The 19,851-nt window shown below is 39.4% G+C and overlaps 1 protein-coding gene across 6 annotated transcripts in view; it reads left to right on the top strand.

The window, feature by feature from the left end:
• ESRP2 (epithelial splicing regulatory protein 2) overlaps positions 1–19,851 on the top strand; it is a 48,532-nt gene that overhangs the window by 3,401 nt on the left and 25,280 nt on the right. For all 6 annotated transcript variants that reach the window (XM_014942552.1, XM_014942553.1, XM_014942554.1 and 3 more), the window contains exons 3-4: positions 424–552; positions 19,192–19,305. In XM_014942552.1, the coding sequence (XP_014798038.1) occupies positions 424–552; positions 19,192–19,305 (243 nt within the window). The remainder of the gene's footprint in view (positions 1–423; positions 553–19,191; positions 19,306–19,851) is intronic.

Raw genomic sequence — 19,851 nt, 5'->3', positions numbered from 1 at the left:
CTAAAAGAGGGGGTTTTTCAATATTTCCCCCCCCCCCCCAAAAAAAAGCCCTATCCTAACCAAGAGCCCCCTAGAGATGAAGGGCTTTGCTAAAACAATCAATTTCAGGGATCGATTGGGGAAGCTGCCTTAGCGTGCTGCGGTGTTCCCGTCCCCGCAGCGCCGGGTGCTGCCCGCACAGGGCGCCCGGTGGGTCCCGGGGCTCCCCGAGGCGGGAGGGCGAGAAACCCGGGGGAAAGAGTCCGATTTGTGAAATCCACAAATGTTTTTTTTTTTTTTTTTTTTTTCTTTAATCCTCGCGATCGTTACCGGGCCCGCAATCCCACACCTTTCTGATTTTGCTGCAGCCTGAACGCATTTGTTAAAAAGGGCCCCGGTTCCTTCCTTCCTCACTCTTGCCCGTCATTTCTTACATGTTTTTAGGTAGGGACCCTGCACAAATCCCTGGTGAAAGCAGACAATTTGGACTTAAGTGACCAGTGTCGCGAAGTGAGTGGTTTAACACCAGAGGGACTGGGCAAAGCGGAGCCCCTGGACCGGGTTCTTCAGCAGGTGAGATGGTGCTGGGTAAAAGGAATAGACTTTAATTTTGCCGTTTACTTTGAAATCATTAGCAAGTTTTCATGCTTATTTTAAAGCTAACCCAAAAGAGACCGTGGGAAGCCCATGGCTGAAATGGGAACCCCATGACTCTGAAGCAGTTCTGTGCCACACCAGAACGCTTGAGCTGATGCTGTAGTCCTTGGAAGGTCTGGCCTTCTGATTATTTTAATGGGTCTAGTTTGATTCCAAATTTCTCTTACTCAAGCCATAAAAAAAAAAAAGTAGGATGATAAGAGCACTACTCAATTTAGCAGTGCTAATCAAACATTCAGAATTGATCCACTGCAATAATAGGTATTAAAAAAACTTTTCTCCCTGGTTAATCTTGAAGTTGGTTCAACTCCTCAAAACTGTATGTTCATAAAACATCAGATGTGTTTGTTGTGTATCGCTCTTGTACAGATAAGCTTAATTAGTGAATTAGTGATTAGGTTTTTTTCTACGATTCCTGTATTTTGCTCTTTGACTCACTTAATATCACACTAAGACAGTAAATCTGTAAATTTGTATGATCCTTGCATTTCAAGAGGTCCTAAGTTATCTAAACATTTTAATGCAAGTAATGTATACACATGCAGTTCCTGAAAGTTTTTCATTCAGTGTCTGTTCTATATACAAAGTGTGCTTGAATGGAAAAATACAATAGTGCATTTTTGTGTAACATATAAAGCTGGCTTTCCACACCTTGTCTGAATCATTCGAAGGTGTGTTTCAGCACGAAACTTGCTCAGGCAGTAGAACAGGTTCATGTTGCTGTAACTTCTGGTGACACAGATAACTTGGCAGACTAGGTCCTACCCCTCTTTGATACTGAATGGTTAACACTTCACTTGGGAGTGAGTATCTTTGAAAACAGAAATGTGCAACTTTTGTGTGTCTTAAAATCTGTCAACATTATCTGCAGATGGCATTTATTCTACTTGCTTTGGTTTTGCTAGAGTCCGAGACCAAGAGGTGATTTAATATGTTGGGTTTTTTTCTTTTTTCTTTTTTCTTTTTTCTTTTTTCTTTTTTCTTTTTTCTTTTTTCTTTTTTCTTTTTTCTTTTTTCTTTTTTCTTTTTTTTTAAGCTTCAAAATAACCCCTGAGAAAATGTGCAGCTGCAGGTTTGATCTTGTCCCAGATCTTGCACTAAAGACATCTGGAACAGCTTAGCCTAGTACGCTCTGTTTACCTTTATAACAGACACACTTTAATTATACTCAATACTTTATGAGAGATTGTATCTTATTGCCATAAATTGCACTGTAGGTGGGTCTGCCTTAGCAAATAAAAGGAAATACTACCTTTGTGTGTAGGTGGGCAGAGACTCTTGAAAAACAACATTTTTTTTCCTTTTTGTTTGGCATATCTATGCAACTAAATAATGATTTTGCTGTTAATTATTGGATGTGAGGTGACCGGTTCCATCATAGGTCTTCTGGAACACACTTTACCTGAGCTCGACTTCCTTGCCCTCCCTTCCATGTGTCCTGACTCCACAAGGAGTCATCCTCCCACTTGCAATAGTGACAAAAAGCAAAATTCCATATTCTTTAATAGTAAATCCTTCTCTGTGTTTTTGAAGCCCATTAAATGTTTTAATTGCATCATGTTATTTTAAGGATGAGTCAGGTGTTTGTCAACACAGACTTTTTTCTTTTTTCCCCCCTTAGTTAAGTGTTTTGATTAGCAAAAGCACAGGTGGGTGAAGTGGTTATTTGAAAAGGAGGAGGAAAAGGAAGCAGACTTGTACCTTGATTTGAGATAGTGTTACAGAGCAAGTGAAATTAGCTTTCCACTCCCTGCTTGGATTGTGGTAGAAAATCTGATGATGCAGCTGAAAACTTCTCACTTGGGCACACCTCTCAGTCATGTAAATGAAAGTTTCAGTGCCTGCTTCTGGCTCCTGCCTTGGGTTCCCAGTCTCTACATGTAGGGGGAAGTGAGAATTGCTAAGCACAAATCCATTGTAACTTTTATCTGTGTTTCAGAGGTCTCTCCCAACCTCAACCATTCTGTGATTTGTAACTGGTAAACAGTAGATGAGCTACTGTGGGTCTGGAGTTTTTCCACTGACCACAGAAAGCCTCCTCCTGTTACTACTTAGATTTTCAGCAGTGGCCGGGTCTACCAAAAGTCTGTAACCTCTGGTTAAGTCTTTACTCTGCTTGTAACAAAGCACTTCAACAAATGATGCATCCTTTCAATTTTATTTCATATTCTTAATGGTGTTACAGCTCACATTACTCACTACGTGGGTTTGTCTTAAGAAATATGCTAAAATAGGGTCCTGATTTGTTTTTGCTGTATAACTTTACAAAGTGAGGTTCTGAAGCACAGTGCCCTCAAATAACCAATCTGTTTGTTGCAGTGTATGTTCTATACACTTTGCTGCAAGTTTTTAAGTATTGTGTTTGTCCAGGGTAATAAACATTTGATTCCACAGATGCTGGTGCATATATGGCATCCAGCTGTATTTTCTAATAGGTCGTGTGTAATGTTCTGATAGCTCTGTTCTAGGTGAGGTGGGGAGATCCCAGTAATGTACAAACATTAGGGAGATAGTTACCTGAAATCATAAAAGGCGTGCCCTTTGGAAGCAGGTTCCTTGATGTATTTAGTTCAAAATGGCATTAATAACTTACCTCTGTTGTTGGACCAGTAATGGTGAGCTTATAGCTGCTGCCTGAAATGTGGTGTTGTAGTTGCAGAACAAAAAGTAGAGTAGAAAAATGTGAGGATTTTTTAACAAAGTAAGGAGGAGACATCTTGTTCAACTGTGTTTTTGGAACTGCTACATATATATGTACCTGCTGGAGCTTTATGGTTTCACAGTTTCCAAGCTTTTAAGCTTGGAAAATTATTTTCAGGTCGCTCTCTGAAACCTTGCAGGAATGGAAACTTGCTTTTAAAGAGCAAAACCAAAATGAACTTTGCCTTTCTCTCAGCCCCATTACTCTGTCATCAAAAAGCTGAGGTCTTCATGTGCTTCTCCTATTCTAGCCATGGGGGTTCTGAGTTAAAGATTGAATACTAAGTTGAAAGTGTTGTGGATTTCTTAATCCTTCCCATAGAGAAAACCTGGCTGAATCAGCATGACTTGCCTTAAGACATGTTGCTTTTCTTTTGCGAGGCACTATTTGCATGTCTCCCTGACAAAGGATAAGTCTTAAGAAGAGCTAATAATTTTGGAAAGCTGTCTGCAGTATTTAGCTGTAATTACCATCCTACTTTGAATGATACACATAAAAAGGGAAAGGTTCTCATGAGAGCTGGGTCTGCTTTTGGACCTATTGGAAGCATCCAAATTTCATTTATAGATTGACATTTAAGTATTAAAAAATTGTTTGAAAGAGTGTCCTGGTCTTGCTGATCTCTCATGGCGTTGTACTTTGAATCCAGTACATCAGTTCAATTCATATTCTTAAACACAGAAAGACAAAGCTGGGCCTTTTCAACCCCAGGTCTCAAAAACTCTGCACAAATTGAAAATACTGAGGTGAATTAGCAGTTCTCTGAAGTGTGTTTGGGTGCCTGTTGATCACCCAGCTGAGCTGCAGGTGCAATTTATTTTCTCACATATCAACAAATTCAGCAAGAAACAAGCTGGTTAGATGAGCATTTGGAAACAAATGGGGTGGGGGGAGAGGTGGAAGAACCAGTGAATTCCTCTAACCTGATAAACCGGTTACAACTTCTTTTTTTTCTTTTTAAGAGAAACTTGTTCTGCAGCCTCTTCTTCACAAAGTGCTAGCAGAAAGGTTTGTTGGCTTGCTTGCCAGCTGTCACACCTTCGTTTTGGCTAAATGTTTTTTATTTTAATATTTTTTTAATACATCTCTGAACCTTCAGAGTGCAGAAAAAAGCCTGAAAATGCTGGGTATTTTTTTTTTTTCCATTAATTTTATTTTATTAGTTTCGTGGTTGGTCTTCCAACTCCAGATTATTTGGTGACTGCAACACCTCAATAAAACTACTGGAAGAGTCTGTGTTTTGGTATATTTGCTGGGTCTGAGTTCTGAAGTTGTGGAGCAGGTGTTTGGCAAACCTTTGGCAAGTGTTACTGAGCAGGCTGTTCTCTCCACAACAAGCACTTGGGGTGTAGTTTCACAAGATTTGGCCTCAGCAGTGAAGCCAGCTTCTTTCCTGCCCCTGCACCGTACTTTTGCCATCTTTTTGTTGTGTCAGTAAAACCCTTTGTGAAGCTGTGGTGTAAACAGGATCACTGACATGAGCAGGTAGGGTGGGAACTTCTAAGCTGCTTTGCTGTCCAAGCTCACGTCCCGTGAAACTACACCCTTTGGTTGTATTTTCATGATCCAACATGTTTGATGGTGATACCAGCTTAAGGTATTTCTGCCCCCGCATCGTGATCTCAAGCTGCAGTTGTATGAAAACTTTTTAGTGGTACCTTTTACATGGGTAGCTGCTGCTACATGGACCTCCCTCACCTGTGGTCTGCCAATAGAAGAGTTTTTATGTACTAAACTGGAGCAGGGTGCTCTTCTGAGTTAAATCAGTTTTGGGGTGGTTCTGTCTGACGTATGGCAGGTGATGTGGTTTTTCTGCGGGCAGCCGCAGCACCAAGGTGTGGGCAAGCAGTGCGGGTGACAGGAGATAGAGGTTTTGAGACAGATTGGCCACCATGCAGTTTGCCTTGTGAACCTGTGGCCTTGGCTGGGTGTCAGCAGGGAGCAATGAGGATTTCCTGACAGACACAAGGTGGCCTTCGGGTTGTTCTCTCTTGCAGGGGAGCTGAGTGTACTTATGCAGGGCTCTTACTATATATTAGCTTCTAATAACTCCCTATTTCCATTTATATACTTAGAAGAACATTGGTTAAATTATATTTAATACCCAATGTTGGAATATAGTCAGCCTTTACTGTGGGGAAGTAGGGATGTTCTAACGCTTCCTGTAGCTGCAGGCTCTTACAGAGTGAGATTTTTTTTTTTTTCTCTAGCAGTGGAAATGGATGGCTAACTTGTGTTTCAGAACCCTAGCTGTAATTCTGCTCTTGATGGTATGGGCGAACTATTTTTCCCTTTACAATTTTTCTGTGCTACCCAGCTCCCACTGCGTTATGATTGAAGCACACAAATCTGTTCTCTCAAGACCAGAGAAGAGTTAGTACCAGAATCAGTTCCTCTGTTACATATGTATATTCATGTATACATATATAATATATATGTAGACCATGTGACTGCATTTGTTATTTTTAGCATTAATCTTCTATTAGGTTTTGTGGAAAAGTGGTACCCTTAGCTTCTCTTGAAGGCTGCAATACTTTCATCTGAATTCCTTGAGTATTCCCACAAACCTTGCTTTGTTCCTATATTAAGGTGCATTTCACTTTGGAATGAGCAATTAGACAAAGGAATTTGTCTAAAGCTGCATATTCTTTTCTTTGCAAGCACAAAAATGTGGTAGCCTTGGCTAGCTGGGCTACCTTCTTCTCTTAAAATTCAAAGGGCCAGTATTCATTAGAAGTGAATAATTTGGCCCAGTGGTTTGAGAATGACCCTGAGTAGACTTCTTATGACAGCGGATGCTGCTGCTTGTTCTGGTGAAGTTAAAACAGTAGCATTAGATCTCTTACCAAGCCTGGGTGGATGAGCATATATAGAAAAACAAACTTTACTATAATCTGTCCAGAACAGCTTGAAACACCTGTGTTCACCCAGGGTGGTGATGTGTGGTGTTCGAAAACTGTGTCACTACCTCATGAGAATGTTCTCGCAGCTCTAATGTTATATCTGAACACTTGAGTTTCTCTTGAAATTGTGCTTGCAGCTTTTTTAAAAGTCATTGGAAGACAGTAAAACATAGGTTAGAAGCCATTTAATGCAAACATTGCTGGATTTACATGATCCTCAAAGACTTTGAATTTCTTTCTTCTAAGGTGCTGTAAGTAGCTACTGAAAAGGTCACTGGAAATGTGTTGATGAGCTATTGTCAGGATTTTCAAAAGTGGCAGAGGGAAAAAATAAAGGATTTGTAGTCCACCTTCTTTACAGTACGTACACATGCAGTACTTCTACAGTTCTTGCATGTTAACATGGGAGCAGCTCAGAAAGCTTTGTGTGGGTTCTCTGGGTTGTCTGCAAACTCCACTGTTTCCCTCTTCTCCCGGTAGCATTTTGTCTGGTTCTTGTCACAGCTTTTAAAAAGCTTGCACAGTTCTTGCATCTGTGTGTTGGTTTACTACGAGGTTTTTTGTTAGTGTTTGTTTGTTTTTTTTTTTTCCTTTTTAAAAACCAAAACACCCTTAAGTTCTGAGCAGAACGTTTTGGGTAGGGAAGGGCTGCCAAAGGAGGGCATCAGGTCTGGCAACGTGTTGCAGCGCTTCTTTGCTGAACAGTTAGGTTGGGGAGTGACGCATCGATGCTGGAACTGATACTGCTAGCAAAGCAGTGGTGTGGCCAGAACTGAAAATGCTGATTGGAGATTAATGTTTTCTTTAGCAGCAAAATATCAGCCCTCTTTTTTTTATGATTTATATGGTTCCAATTGGAACTTTTATGTCTCTTAATTAGAAACATAAACAGTAACTCTCCCTCTTCCTCACGTTCATGTCTTTGCCATCTTCTGTCTGCTATGGAAAACTTTTTTTTTTTTTCTTCATAATAGTTGCTGCTTTGTGTAAAACCTGCAGAGATATCATGGTGTTGTTTTCCTTCACGATCAATTTCTGTTAGCTACAACCTTATTTCAAGGAAAGAGAAAAATATCAATACTCTGAAAGGCAACTTCATGTGTGTGTCCTGAGGAGGTACTGAATCAGAAGTCGTGTTTGCTCTACAAACTATTTTTTTAGTGCTTTGTTCTGATTAATTGCGTTGTTCTTGAAACTGTTCACAACTTACATGGGTACATTTCTATACAGTAGCTCTGTTCTTGCTTTGTATATAAGCAGCTGCTTTACTAATCTGTCCTTCATTAAATCCACATGCTGTGAATGTAGATGTGAGTTATAAGACAAATATTATGCAAAAGGTGTAGGGAATTGAAATTTAAATGCTTACCACATGATGAGTGACAAAACAACAACAAACCCCACCAACTCTGACTCTTCTCCCAAATTAACATTTAAAAATACTTCAGTTTCTCTTCTCCCCTGCTACCTTCCCTTGTAGAGCTGCAGTGGGCAGAGAGGGGCAAAAAGTGTTGAGAAATGGATACTGTATTAGCACTAAAATCTTGGAAAAAAACTTAATACAACTGTTTCTTAATCTTAACATTCTCTTTTGCAAAAACCTGGCTCCAGTGATGGTTTTGGACATCTGTTAACTGAAAAGGAAATGTTCTATTACTAGAACTGTAGGTCAGTCTCTGAATTATGTTATCATTCTTACTGAATTGAAATCAAAACATAATTAGTGGTGTTTCCATTCTCTGGCTCTAATTCTAGAGAAATTTAGGCATTTGTTTTAACATTTTAATGAATTATGTAGATGTTGATGATGTGTGAAATTAAACATCTTTACAGAAATTATGGCAGAATCACTTTCTGGATAAGTAATTCTGTTGCAGTGAATTGCACCAAGAGTAAAGCAGAGCTATAGTGTGCAACTTGGAAAATAAAAGTGTGAAAACCACTGTGGAGGTTTACTTTGTAAGTAGATCCTATTGTAGCTGTGTACCTGAAAGTTAATTTGGGAGTCCTTTGCAGCTGAAGAGGGACACAAACCAGTGTATAACACATCAAACCTCTTGAATCAAATAACTGTTGGATTGGAGGGGGATGTGTGAGGACTGGGGAATGCAGAGCAGTCACTAGAATATGACTAGGACAGAGCTTTGGGGTTTGCTTCATTGGTTGATTACTCAAGTGTACTAGCCAATGTTACTTCTTACAGCAGAATTAAACTGTTACAGGATGAACTTGTGCTTATTGTAAAGCGTGTGAAATGGCACCGTGTAGACATGAAGCACGGGAGAAGAAAACTGCTCTTGTGGTATGCTTAAAGAAAGAAAAGGAAATATAAATCAATCCCCTCTTCCTATAAAGCTCAGAGGCTGAGAATTAATCACGAGAAACTGTGTGACTGACTTTATATTCCAGACAGCTCATATCAAGTCTTTGCTGTTATGATGAACTCACTTTGGAAACAAGAAGCTCCCTGAAAGAGACGATGTAGTTCTGTAGAAACTACGTAATATATATATCTAAATAATGTGACCATTATAGTCCTTACTCTGTATTGGGCTGGTCTGAATCTTGAAGGCTAAGTGTACAGTCTGATCTTACTCAGCTAAGAACTGCTAAAATCTTACTGATTATAATTTCTTACTCTCACTTTTCCTTTTATCAAACACAATCAATTCCTGATGCATGGGATTGCTGCCCACAAAGCAACTGTGACTTCAGAATTTCAGAGACTATAAAGGCAAACTGATTTAGGGATCTACTTCCACTTCTCCTCTGTATTTTTGTGAAGGCATGTTGAACAAGAAAGCGAAAACTCCCTTTTTCTGAAGCAGACTAAAGCCAGTTTATAAAGTTATAATTTGTTGGGTTTTTTGGTTTTGTTTGTGTGTGGGTTTTGGTTTTGGTTTTTTACACTGACATTTATAAGGATTAGAGCAAGAATCATATGTATTCTTAAATAAGCGAATACACTTCATGGATCTCAAGGCTCTTATTCCATGCCTATGCTATTCTTACAGTCTAAGTTTAAAGGAGAGGCAGGAATATGAAAGAATCTTGGAGGAAACTGAATTGTGGATAATAGGTATGTCTTCTTTCTTTTTATGTCTCCCCTTTTTTTTACTTTCCCTGGATACTACTACAAAAACAACCTGAAAAACAAACAAAAAAAATAGAAAAAAAAACTTTTAATTTTGCAGGTATTGGCTCTTCTCCTCCAACTGGTTAATCTTGCCCTACAAACAATGAGGTAGTGTTGAGTAAATAGAGCAGTACCGTGCATTACAGTCAACAGAGCCAGTGCTAAAGATCACATTGCTAATGAAAGTTTGTCCTTGAAACAGAGGTAAGTGGGAGCGGGGGAGGTATAGGACACTGAGAGAGAGAGCTTGTGCTTATATCAGGACTTTAGGAAATACTGCAGTCACGGCATTAATTAAAACCTCGAGTTTGGAAAGTATGTTCAACCTTGTCTTTCAGGCTGTAATGACTTGCTGTGTGAGTTGAGCTGATAGCAAGCAGTCTGTGAGGAGTGTGAGGCACCATTGTAATCCTGCTCCAAATGTAGGTAAAAGGTTGACAGAGTATGGATTTTTTTTTTCTTTTGCATTACTAATAATCAGAGTTACTTTTTGCTTGAAGACAGATTCATGAGCAATCTATACTAATAAGTGCTAAGGTGTTCTGCAAGATATGCACCTTTTTTGTAATATTTTGGGGTTTGTTTTTTATTTTTTGATAGCTAGTGGCCTCTTTCATACAGGTTAATTTAAAGATGAAAACTTATTTTATCTCAGTAACTGTTTCCTTATTTTACAGTTTCCTGACACATAATATAGTAGTAAAGTAAGCCCAGAAACTGCAATTCTTTTGTTGCTGGGCTGGGGTGCTTTATCTTACACAAGGCTAACTTCAAGTAGCTTATTTGTGGAGTACTCTGCATATTTCAACACTCTCTTATTAAAACAGATTGTGCTTCTGAAGATAAAAGCTGTGACATTTAGATGGCCTGAACCCTGGTCTTGCCTTTTATGCTTAATGCATTACCTGAATTAGATGCTGTAGATACCATAGCTGGAAAGCATGCAAATAATCTGGTGTTACAAACTTCCATCTAAGAAATAATTAATCAAAAATGGTCATAAAATGCTCAAGTGGCATGGCTTGGACAGATCTTTGTCTTGGCAGAAGGTTAGATTTTTGCATTCTTTCCTAGGAAGAATTAAAACTTTTAGTTAGCTATTGTTTACTTTGTTGCAGAAAGACCCAGGCCCCATTGAAATGAGCCAAAGAAAGAAATAATGTGGAAGTTCCACCTTTAGGAGAGTTTATCATGGTACTGAGTCACAATAGTCTGTTTTCTGTGCTCTACAAACTGTCACTGGACAGACAGAGCATGACAACTGTTGCTCTGTTTCTGTATTTCATATTCTACCTGTTGCTGAACCCTACTAAACAAACCTATTTTTATGCAGAAAATTAGCTGTAGGCCACCCTCACCTAAGCTTAGTGTCCCGTTCCTCTATGTAGTTCTGAAGGAGTATGATGAATTTGAAAGTACTTTTCTATGTTTTGTTGAATGGAAGGATGTGATGAACTCAAAGAGTACCTTCCACTTTTCTTCCTTGAACTCTTGCAGTCATAAGAGTATAGGAAGGCTGTGTGCCTTCCTGACTTGAGAACTCTGTGGTGACCTGGGTGATGACAATGAGGAGGAGGAGGATAGGGTGGTATTACTGGAACTTCAGCTTCCCAACAAAGTAAAAGATATAAGTGGATATCTTAAATAACTTTTAAAATATAATTCTGGCTTTTTAACTACTTCTTCTTTTGAAGATTTTTGATATTTGGAATTTTAAGGCAGAAGCCCAAGCATAGGATAGTTAAGACCTTAACTCTGTTACCTTTGTAAGCTCATGCCATGGGTGGAAAAGAATTAGTTTCCTTCTATGAGAAAGGCAACAGTATGAGTTTATGTCTACACAAACACCCAGTGTAGATGGAACCATTTTGGAACAGCAGCAGGATGTGTGGTACCCGATCTGCTGTTGTTGGAGGAGGAGAGAATAAGAAATGACAACAGGATTAGTAGGTAGTAAGAAGGAACATAATATACTTGAGGAGAAGACAGTGCTTGAAGCTCAGTGACACATCCTGCATCTCCTTGATATTTAAGGAGAGCAAACCTGCTCATAGAATCATAGAATGGTTTGAGTTGGAAGGGACCTTAAAGATCATCAAGTTCCAACACCCCTGCCCTGGGCAGGGACACCTCCCACCAGACCAGGTTGCTCCAAGCCCCATCCAACCTGGCCTTGAACCCCTCCAGGGATGGGGCATCTTGCAAATTCCAAAATTGGACAGAAACTCTGTCTTGTTTGGGGTAACATGTACGTAGCTCTCTCTCCCTCTAGAACATTTATGGTGGCCATTGTGACTGATTTCTCATTCAGTTATTTAATACCGTTTATATACCTTAATGGGCGTAAGGTGATATGTAACTGGACTGGTCATACTGAGCACAGTTACATTGTCTGTGGCATGCTGGAAATTAAAGTCATGCTTCTGTCCAGGCAAGTCTTCAGTCACTAAATAATCTTGGTCATTAGTGTTCAGTAGAGCAAAAAATTGCTTTCCTCTTAATAGGAGAAATTAAACTGGCGATATTGTTTTTGAACATTTCTAGTGAGTGGACCTGGGCAGCCTCTGTCATCTTCTACAAGTTTCCCCTGCAAAAAAATAAAACCAAGGGGCAATTTATTTGTCATGTTTATGTCTGACTAGTATCTAAATACAGTATATTTTTCCTATTTTGCTAGAAGAGAAAAAAAAGTTAGCTGCAGCTCATGGCTGTACTGTGGCCTTACACTTTTTTTCTTTTTCCATGCAGCAATTTCAGTACAAGGTCACCACGTATCCATTATCAGCCATGTGGAATAGCAGTTAACAGATGAACAAAGGCAAGGGCTTACTATAGGATTCTCTGTTTAAAAAGTTACCTAGCACAATAAAGGGTTATCATACTTGTAAATACTGCTGAAATGCAGTCTGTGCACCTCCCGTTAGTATTGACATGCTTTAAATTCCTCCATTGCATGGATAAAGCTGACATTATCACCAGGGTTTGAAGAGTGAAGGAGCAGAAAACTGCCCGTAGAGAGTATTGTAAATAAATGTGAAACCCTCAGGAGTGTAGGGCCTGAGGCACAAAGTCCAAGTGAAAATATTTCTCTTATGTCATGGTATGTTGTGTGTGTTCAACTTTGTATACCAAACCCATGGCTTCGTACTCTTGAGTTTTCTCATGCTGTGTTAGAGCCTTTCAGTCTTAAGGGACACTTCAAAACTGATTTTGTCAGTGGTGCTTCACTCTTGCTTATATTTTGGTGGCTTTACTAGCTGCAGAGTAGGCAAAACAGAGAGGCCAAAAAGTTCAGAGAATCACACAATAGCTGAGGTTGGAAGGGACCTGTAGATGTTGTCTATTGCAACCCCTGGAAGCAGGGTCAGCTAGAGCAGGCTGCCAAGGACATTGGCCAGTTGGATCTGAAATACCTCCAAGGATGGAGAGTCTGAAGTTTCTCTGGGCAGCCTGTTTCAGTGTTCAACCCCTGGAGATCTTTCAGGAACCATATCTGCAACTCTATATTCGGTTTCAGGTGTTCTCTGGCAATAAATCGTAGAGGGCATTCTGTAAAATCAGGCTTTGAGGCAAGAATTGCAATATCTCTGCCTGTTGAGGCAGGACTTGTAGTTGAGAATCTTCAGAGAGACCTTCTGGGTGTTTGTCACTTGTTTCCCACACTTCTCTTACCTGAAAGAAGACAGATCATTGTTACATGCTTTATGCTACGAGTGAAGAATAACCCATACTAAAAACCTAAAAGAGAGACTGAAGGTCTAATGTGACTTTGGATTGGATATCATACTACCACTTTGCAACAAACATCACATATGCTGTATATATGATGTTGATATGTGAAGTATTTGGTCTCATTGCCAGGAGAGATGCAATTAGAAAAGTGTAACCTCTCTTTCTATTGCCAATCCACATGGTGAAGTGCGAGAGTATACTCCGATATTTCTGGATTGAAAAAGTGCATTATGTGGTTGCTACTTCAGTTGTTTCTACAATGTAAAACACGGCTATATATGTGTGAGTCTATAGATCTTATGGCATTATTGACTTGTTTTGGTAAATTTTATTTGATGATCTGTCTGATAGACTACAAGCTATAGTTCTTAAACTTCATCACGTTAATAAAATGTAACAAATTTCAGGATTTAAATGTGAGAAATACAGTGTATTTAAATTTGGAAATTATAAGCTTAGAAAGTCTGAATTGTTAGATGTGCAAACATGAAAGTTCAACTGATCTGATGACATTTTTGATATTATAATTTCTGTCACTATACAGAATTCTATACATAAATATATGTATATGCACACAGAGACCTATGTATCTGTGGATTAGAGCTGCCTGCCTGTAATAGTTTCTGTGCTGCCCTCCACCTGTTTTTCTAATAATGCATTACCAGAGGAAGTCTCTTCTATAGGTAAAATAATTTGCAAAAGAGATCTAAAATAGATATCTAGCTTCTGTATCATATAGAGATGAGTGGAAATTTATTCTTGATTTCTTAAAATGAATATGGAAAAAAAAGAACACATGTAGCTAAATTTCCAAGTTTGAACAAAAGAGATGTAGGCAGTTCATATTTATGTGTCTCAGATAAGACTGTTTTAATCTCAAACAGTGTATTTTACAGCTCTGTGAAGTTTATTTTCATTTTCTCTAGGACAGTTACATGTTAGTAATATGATTTGTATCAGCTCAAGAGAATATATTGAAATATATGAGCCTAGGTGAGCCGGAATAACATCTAATCTAAGTTATTCTCAACAGCTTTCCTTTTAAAAATGACCAAAAGATGTCACTCCTGAATAAGTTGTGGGTTTTGTGGTTGTGGTGGGTTTTTGTTGTTGTCGCTTAGAGGTGGGATTTTTGTTTTGTTTTGTTATTTTCTGGGGTTTTTTGGTGAAAGTGGTCTAGAACGCTAAGCCTGTTCAAATATTTTTTTTGACAGGTTTGTATCAAATCAAATATCATCTGTCTGTCTCATGTCTTCATATTTGGCTGGACCGGGTGGATTTGTCTTCCCACCTGAGTCTAAAGATGGCATAGAAGTCAGAATGAGCACTTTTTGATTTGCTAATTTGGCAGAAACTTGATCATGTATTCATGTGTAATCACCAAATTGTTATCTCTGGGCAATTTAGTAATATGTCTGTCAATACTACTGAGTTGAAAGCAGGTCCCCACACTGTGAGGACCATCCTTTGTGCAAAGAATACTGATAGATCTAATAACTCATCTTTTTACTTGGGAACAGATGCATGTCTAGATTAAGCATGACTACAAGCTGAGCTTCTTTCTGGATTTTTATGTTCTGCATCAGCAAAACATTCCAGCCCTAGTTAAATTGCAAGGATGCTTTTAATTCTGAAGGAGTTGCTGAAGGGCTGATGAGTAAGGAGGAGTCAAATTTTCTGTTATTTCTCAGAGGGGAATTAAAGAGAGGATCTCCTGGAGTATCTTGGTGTCTCAGAAATGGTTCAGTTGATGGCATGGGTGCCTTCTGCAACTGAATTGTCTCAATATTTCATGACCATGCCAGGCACAGACACAGCACAGATGCAGTGGCCTTTCTCAAGGATGAGAGTTATTTTTAGTTAGGGAAATGGGAATATTCAAATAGCCAGAGATTTATTTTAGTGCTTTGTGCATCATAACTATAGAAAGAGCTTAATGAGGAGTCTCCTTGTTTCTCTGAGACTCACAGCTTTGTTCAAGTTATACCTAAGGCAACACGAAGGGGGCTGTGTCACTTCAGCCACTTGGGATTCATTTGCAGAAAACACAGCAGCCTGGGCTGGCTCTCCTCCAGCTTTGCTGCTGGTGAAACGTGTCTCTTCGCTCTCTTTGTACTCCCAGCTCCAGGACCAAAATCCTGTTTAGCCAGTTTTTCAGACTGGTGCTCAAACTCTCTCTCTCTCTCCCTCTCGCCACCTTTTACTCTAAGAACTGGTTTAGGTTTCGTGGAGGTAAATGAGCAGAGCAGCTTGTTTGATTTTTTTTCCTCTTCTCTGTTCACTTTTTAATCTCAGCATTGAGTTATTGAACACGCTCCTTAACATATGGTCTGATTCATCAGAGCTCTACTAGAGGGACTGAGCTGGTGGAATAAGCAATAAGGGGTGGAGGGTGATGCCAATACACTGTGGCTCTTGCAGTCGAAATGAGGGCTGGTTGCAAGATGCAGACAGTGGTAATTAACACTCTGTATTACTCTGTTGCTATGAAATGAGTAGATTACCAGGGGAGACAGAGGGTGGAGGAAGTCTCAAGGCGGGGTAGCTTTGCATGCTAAAGTGAGGGAGTGCTATGGAGGGCAGCATGAAGATGAGTGACAGGAGATAAATAGCTGAGATGGTTTTTATTGGTGGAGTGAAGGAGATGTGGATGGAATTTAGGAAATGACAGAGTTGTGGACAGGTTGCTCAACATGTGAGACAGAAAAATGTAATGTAAATCTGGCACTGGTCTTAACTTGTCCTTAGCTTGCTGCATTTGGGTGTGTGCCAGTTCAAGGTTGTTTTTTGAGATGCTTCCTGAAATTCATAGTGCGAAAAAGGAGGCTGAAGATGGCTTTTTCCACAGGAGCACTGAATTGCTTAAATTATATTTCAGTGTGGCTTTATGTACACATCTGTGTTGGTTGCTTTAACTCCTTTTGATCCATGTGATGGGCTGTATCTACTGCCTGAAAGACTTGAAGGTTCAGTGCAATCTGTAGTAATGAGAGCAGGTCCACAGCTGTGCTTTTCAGACTTAACCTTTGCAGAATTTGGAGACATCTCACGTAGATGAAAGAAGCCAGTTCAGGCTAATCTCAAATATCTGTTGTTCCTCTGCGGCACTATTGTGTTTGCTGGTTTGCCCCATGCTCTTCTCTCGGGTCAATCTTCCCGTTCACACCCTGCTTCCCCGTCTCTCTCCTCAGGTACCCCGTGCCATAGCTGAGCTGTTCCGAGCAGGAAGGATTGCTTATGTCTCCTGACCATTCTTCCCACACTCCTTTTGCCCTATTCTGGAGTGGTACACCCCAAAGTTTGAAAAAGATAAAATGCCACAAGGTTGGCAGGCTTTGCTGAGTGCTTATTTAGAAACTTCTATTTTAAAAATAGTCTAAGGCACTTTAAGCTGTGGCCTCTAGTAAGAAAATTGAGAATTGTTTTGGCATGTCAATTGTCCCATTGGAAAGGAGTTTGCAATGTTGAATATTCCCACTGACGTTTAATAAATATGCAGTGAAAGTACTTAGGCTCAGCTAAAAATAAAAACAATTGCTGTCTCTTGTGCCTTTGTTGAACTTTAGTACACTTGGAGTATTGGGTTTATTAGTGTCCTTATGTAATATTTTACTTTTCTTGATGTCTTTCTCACGGGGCTTCTGGAAATAATTGTGCTGTGTATCTGTCTTTTCAGCTGTATATTGTATGGGGAAACAACATCTGAAAAAATGTGATTATTTCAGTGCAACAGTCTTCATTTTTACCATCTTCAGTTACACCATTTTGCCTGAGTATTTCTTCCCTTCTCCAAACATTTTTCTCCTTTTGTTTTCTAACTTGGTGAAGGCTTTTTGAAATGTGGTTCTTACGTTTTATTGGTAAAGCAGGAGGCTGCATACATTTGCTGCTTCCCTCAAATTGTGTCTGTTGGATTTTTTTCTTGTATCCGATCAAAATCGCTCCCTAGTTGCACTTTTTTTATATGGGCTCTTGTGCATTTTCAGAAGCCCAGGGTACAAAGTTGAAGGTTTGGGGAGCGTTTTATTACTGTTCATCAGTAGGTCTCTGCTTCCTTTTGGCAAGAATCCCTGTACACCTTCGGGAGGGTAATTCCTATCGCCATTTCCAATCCCTTTTTACAAATATTTGCTCTTTACTGTGCCCAGAAGTTAAAACAGAAAATAATAAGGTGCTGCTTTCAGTAAGAACGCAGATTCTCCTCATGTCTCTTATTGAGATGAGAATATTTATTGTTGGCCTATGACAGTGGCAGTCCCCAAAATTGTGTTTCTGAAGTGGTTCCTTTAGAGTTCTCTGGAATTTCCTTCTTTTTCTGGTGTTTACACGTCAGCTGAGATATTTTGAGCACACTCAGATCTCAATTTTCTTAAATCATCCTTAAGCAAGACTTGCTTTATAGCCTCATGTTCTTCAAGACTTCAACTTGTGGCAGGAACAAAACCTGGGCTGTTTCTGTGAGTTTTGGTAGTGTGCAAAGAATTGCATTGTAAAGGCCCTTTGGGGGTTATTTCACTCCTCTTAAAAGTTTCAAATGTCTTCTGTTTGATATTTAATATCATTTATATATATAATAGATACACATACATATATATATCTGCAAATCAAGCAACTTGCACAAGATGCTGATGTAAGAGCCTTTCCTTACCCAACTTTGCCCCTCAGTTCTCTGTAGCCACTACTACAGCAGTTAATGGTGGTGGAACACTGGTCACCTGTCCAAGCCTAGAAAAGGGCATGAATTGGGTTTGAGCAGTTATTTTGAAATAAAGCCTGGATAGTTGTGTCTCTGCTCCTACTAAATCAGGTTCAATAAGTGGTTTCTCCCTCACGGAGCCTTGCCTTTGAGACATGGATGCTGCAACGTTGGTTCACACAGTGAATACTGTGCAGCTGTGGGATGGGTTCATTAGGACACCATCTTTCCTGAGCAGAGATTGTAACTATGTGAAGTCTCACATGTGTTGATGAGAAAACAAACCAACCCTCTTTTCCCCCCAAACACGGGCGAAAAGACAGCATAAAGATATTGTCTGAGTTTCAAGTCAGCTTGTAATTTTCTTTTGGGGGTGGTTGTTTTGGAGTTACAAGCTATTGCTGAAAGTAGTGGGTGGCTACTGTATCATGATGTTAATTATTGCCTTGTTTGTGAGGTGATACTTTCCTGGGAGGGAGTAGCATCAAGAGAGAAGCCCAGAATAATTATATTTTTCCCCTTGAAAGTTAGTTAACAAGCTACTATTTACTGATTTGATACACGTAGATACTATAATGCAATAGTTGGCTATTATGAGCAAGGAATTTAGCACTGGTATGCTAAATTACTATAATGCAATAGTTGGCTATTATGAGCAAGGAATTCAGCACTGGTATGAGGTAATAAAAGGCTAGAAACTGTTGTGTAATTATGGAAAAGAACATTGAACAAGACGGATAGAACCCTTTCCTGTTGAGAATTAACATATTGGAGGTAGTCCATCCCATAGGTAGGGAATGATTTTATCTAGTCTTTTTAACACTTTACCAAGAACTAGTCTCTCTACCAAGAACTTTGATTGGCCTCAGTCTGACTTGTTTGTAATTTCACTTTTGAAGGTATTAGACCACAACTATTTTGGCTTTTCTTAGCATATAACTATTGAAACATTAGTCAGTCCTGATTGGTAGATTTTTCTTTTTGAAGTTCAAATGAAAAAAAAATAATATTAAGGACATAACTGAAGTCAAAGATGCCCTATGTGAAGAAAGGCTATTGCAAAATTGGTATTGTGATTGATCTTGACAGGTTTTTGGTTTTTACTTTCAAATATTTTATCACTTTTACTGTAAGTAGTTCAGATTTTGAATATTATCATTATAATCCCATAATTCACAGTAATAATTTTTCTGTATTGACCTATCTCTACTTTTTGCCATACTTTATTTTCTATTCTGCAAATGCACATCGTTTCTTCGCCTGCCTTTTTCAGGAGCCCACATATGTTCTCCTTCATTCTTTTTTTTCAAAAAAAGTTTTGTAATAATGGCAACTGCTCATTTTATGGAGTTATCTGTACAATGAAGTTTGTAACTTTATTTTTCAGTTTAGTCAGCTGGTATCCAGTGATTTGAAAGTACTTGGAAGGAGCTCTTATACACTCTGCAGTGATGGCCAGTTACTCATCCGACAAGTCCTCCACCCAGAAACATCTAAGAAGGTATGAGGTCAGGATTAATGCAGAAGGGCGGTACTGTGCTTTAAGGACATCAAAGAAAATGGCTTATGTGAGTTTGAGATGAGCAACTCAATTCAACCTTGGGAACTATAATTCCCAAGTTCCACGAATATTTAAGATGATCCCCCTCCAGTCTCAGCCCTGAGTAGCAGAGAAGTATTTATTGGAATTTGCTCTTGTAAGTCAGCCACAGTACTTGAGGACTCCCAGATGAGCATAATAGAGAGGAAAATTAGGAAAGACAGGATGGAGACAGGAACAATACAAGTCCTTTGAACTCTGTGTCTCGAGAAATGGAAGCAAAGGTACAGGTCTAACCTCAGCAGAGGTGATGGAGAAGTATTGCTTTGTTTTGGCTGGAGCTAAACCACAGGTTCCATGGAAGGCCACGGGTTTCTACCAAGATGTGAAATTGGTAGGAGCCATGTGTCCATGTCCTATAGAGACTAAACACACAGGCAGTGACCTGCCCTGGAGAGTGCCAGTGGTTTCCCATCTGCATTTATTCAGGGGAAGCAGAGCTACAGC

Source organism: Calidris pugnax, unplaced genomic scaffold (assembly GCF_001431845.1).
Source record: "Calidris pugnax isolate Ruff unplaced genomic scaffold, ASM143184v1 scaffold28, whole genome shotgun sequence".
Taxonomy (NCBI): Eukaryota; Metazoa; Chordata; class Aves; order Charadriiformes; family Scolopacidae; genus Calidris; species Calidris pugnax.
The sequence above is the reverse complement of the archived record's forward strand: the minus strand, read 5'-3'. Positions and strand labels throughout refer to the sequence as shown.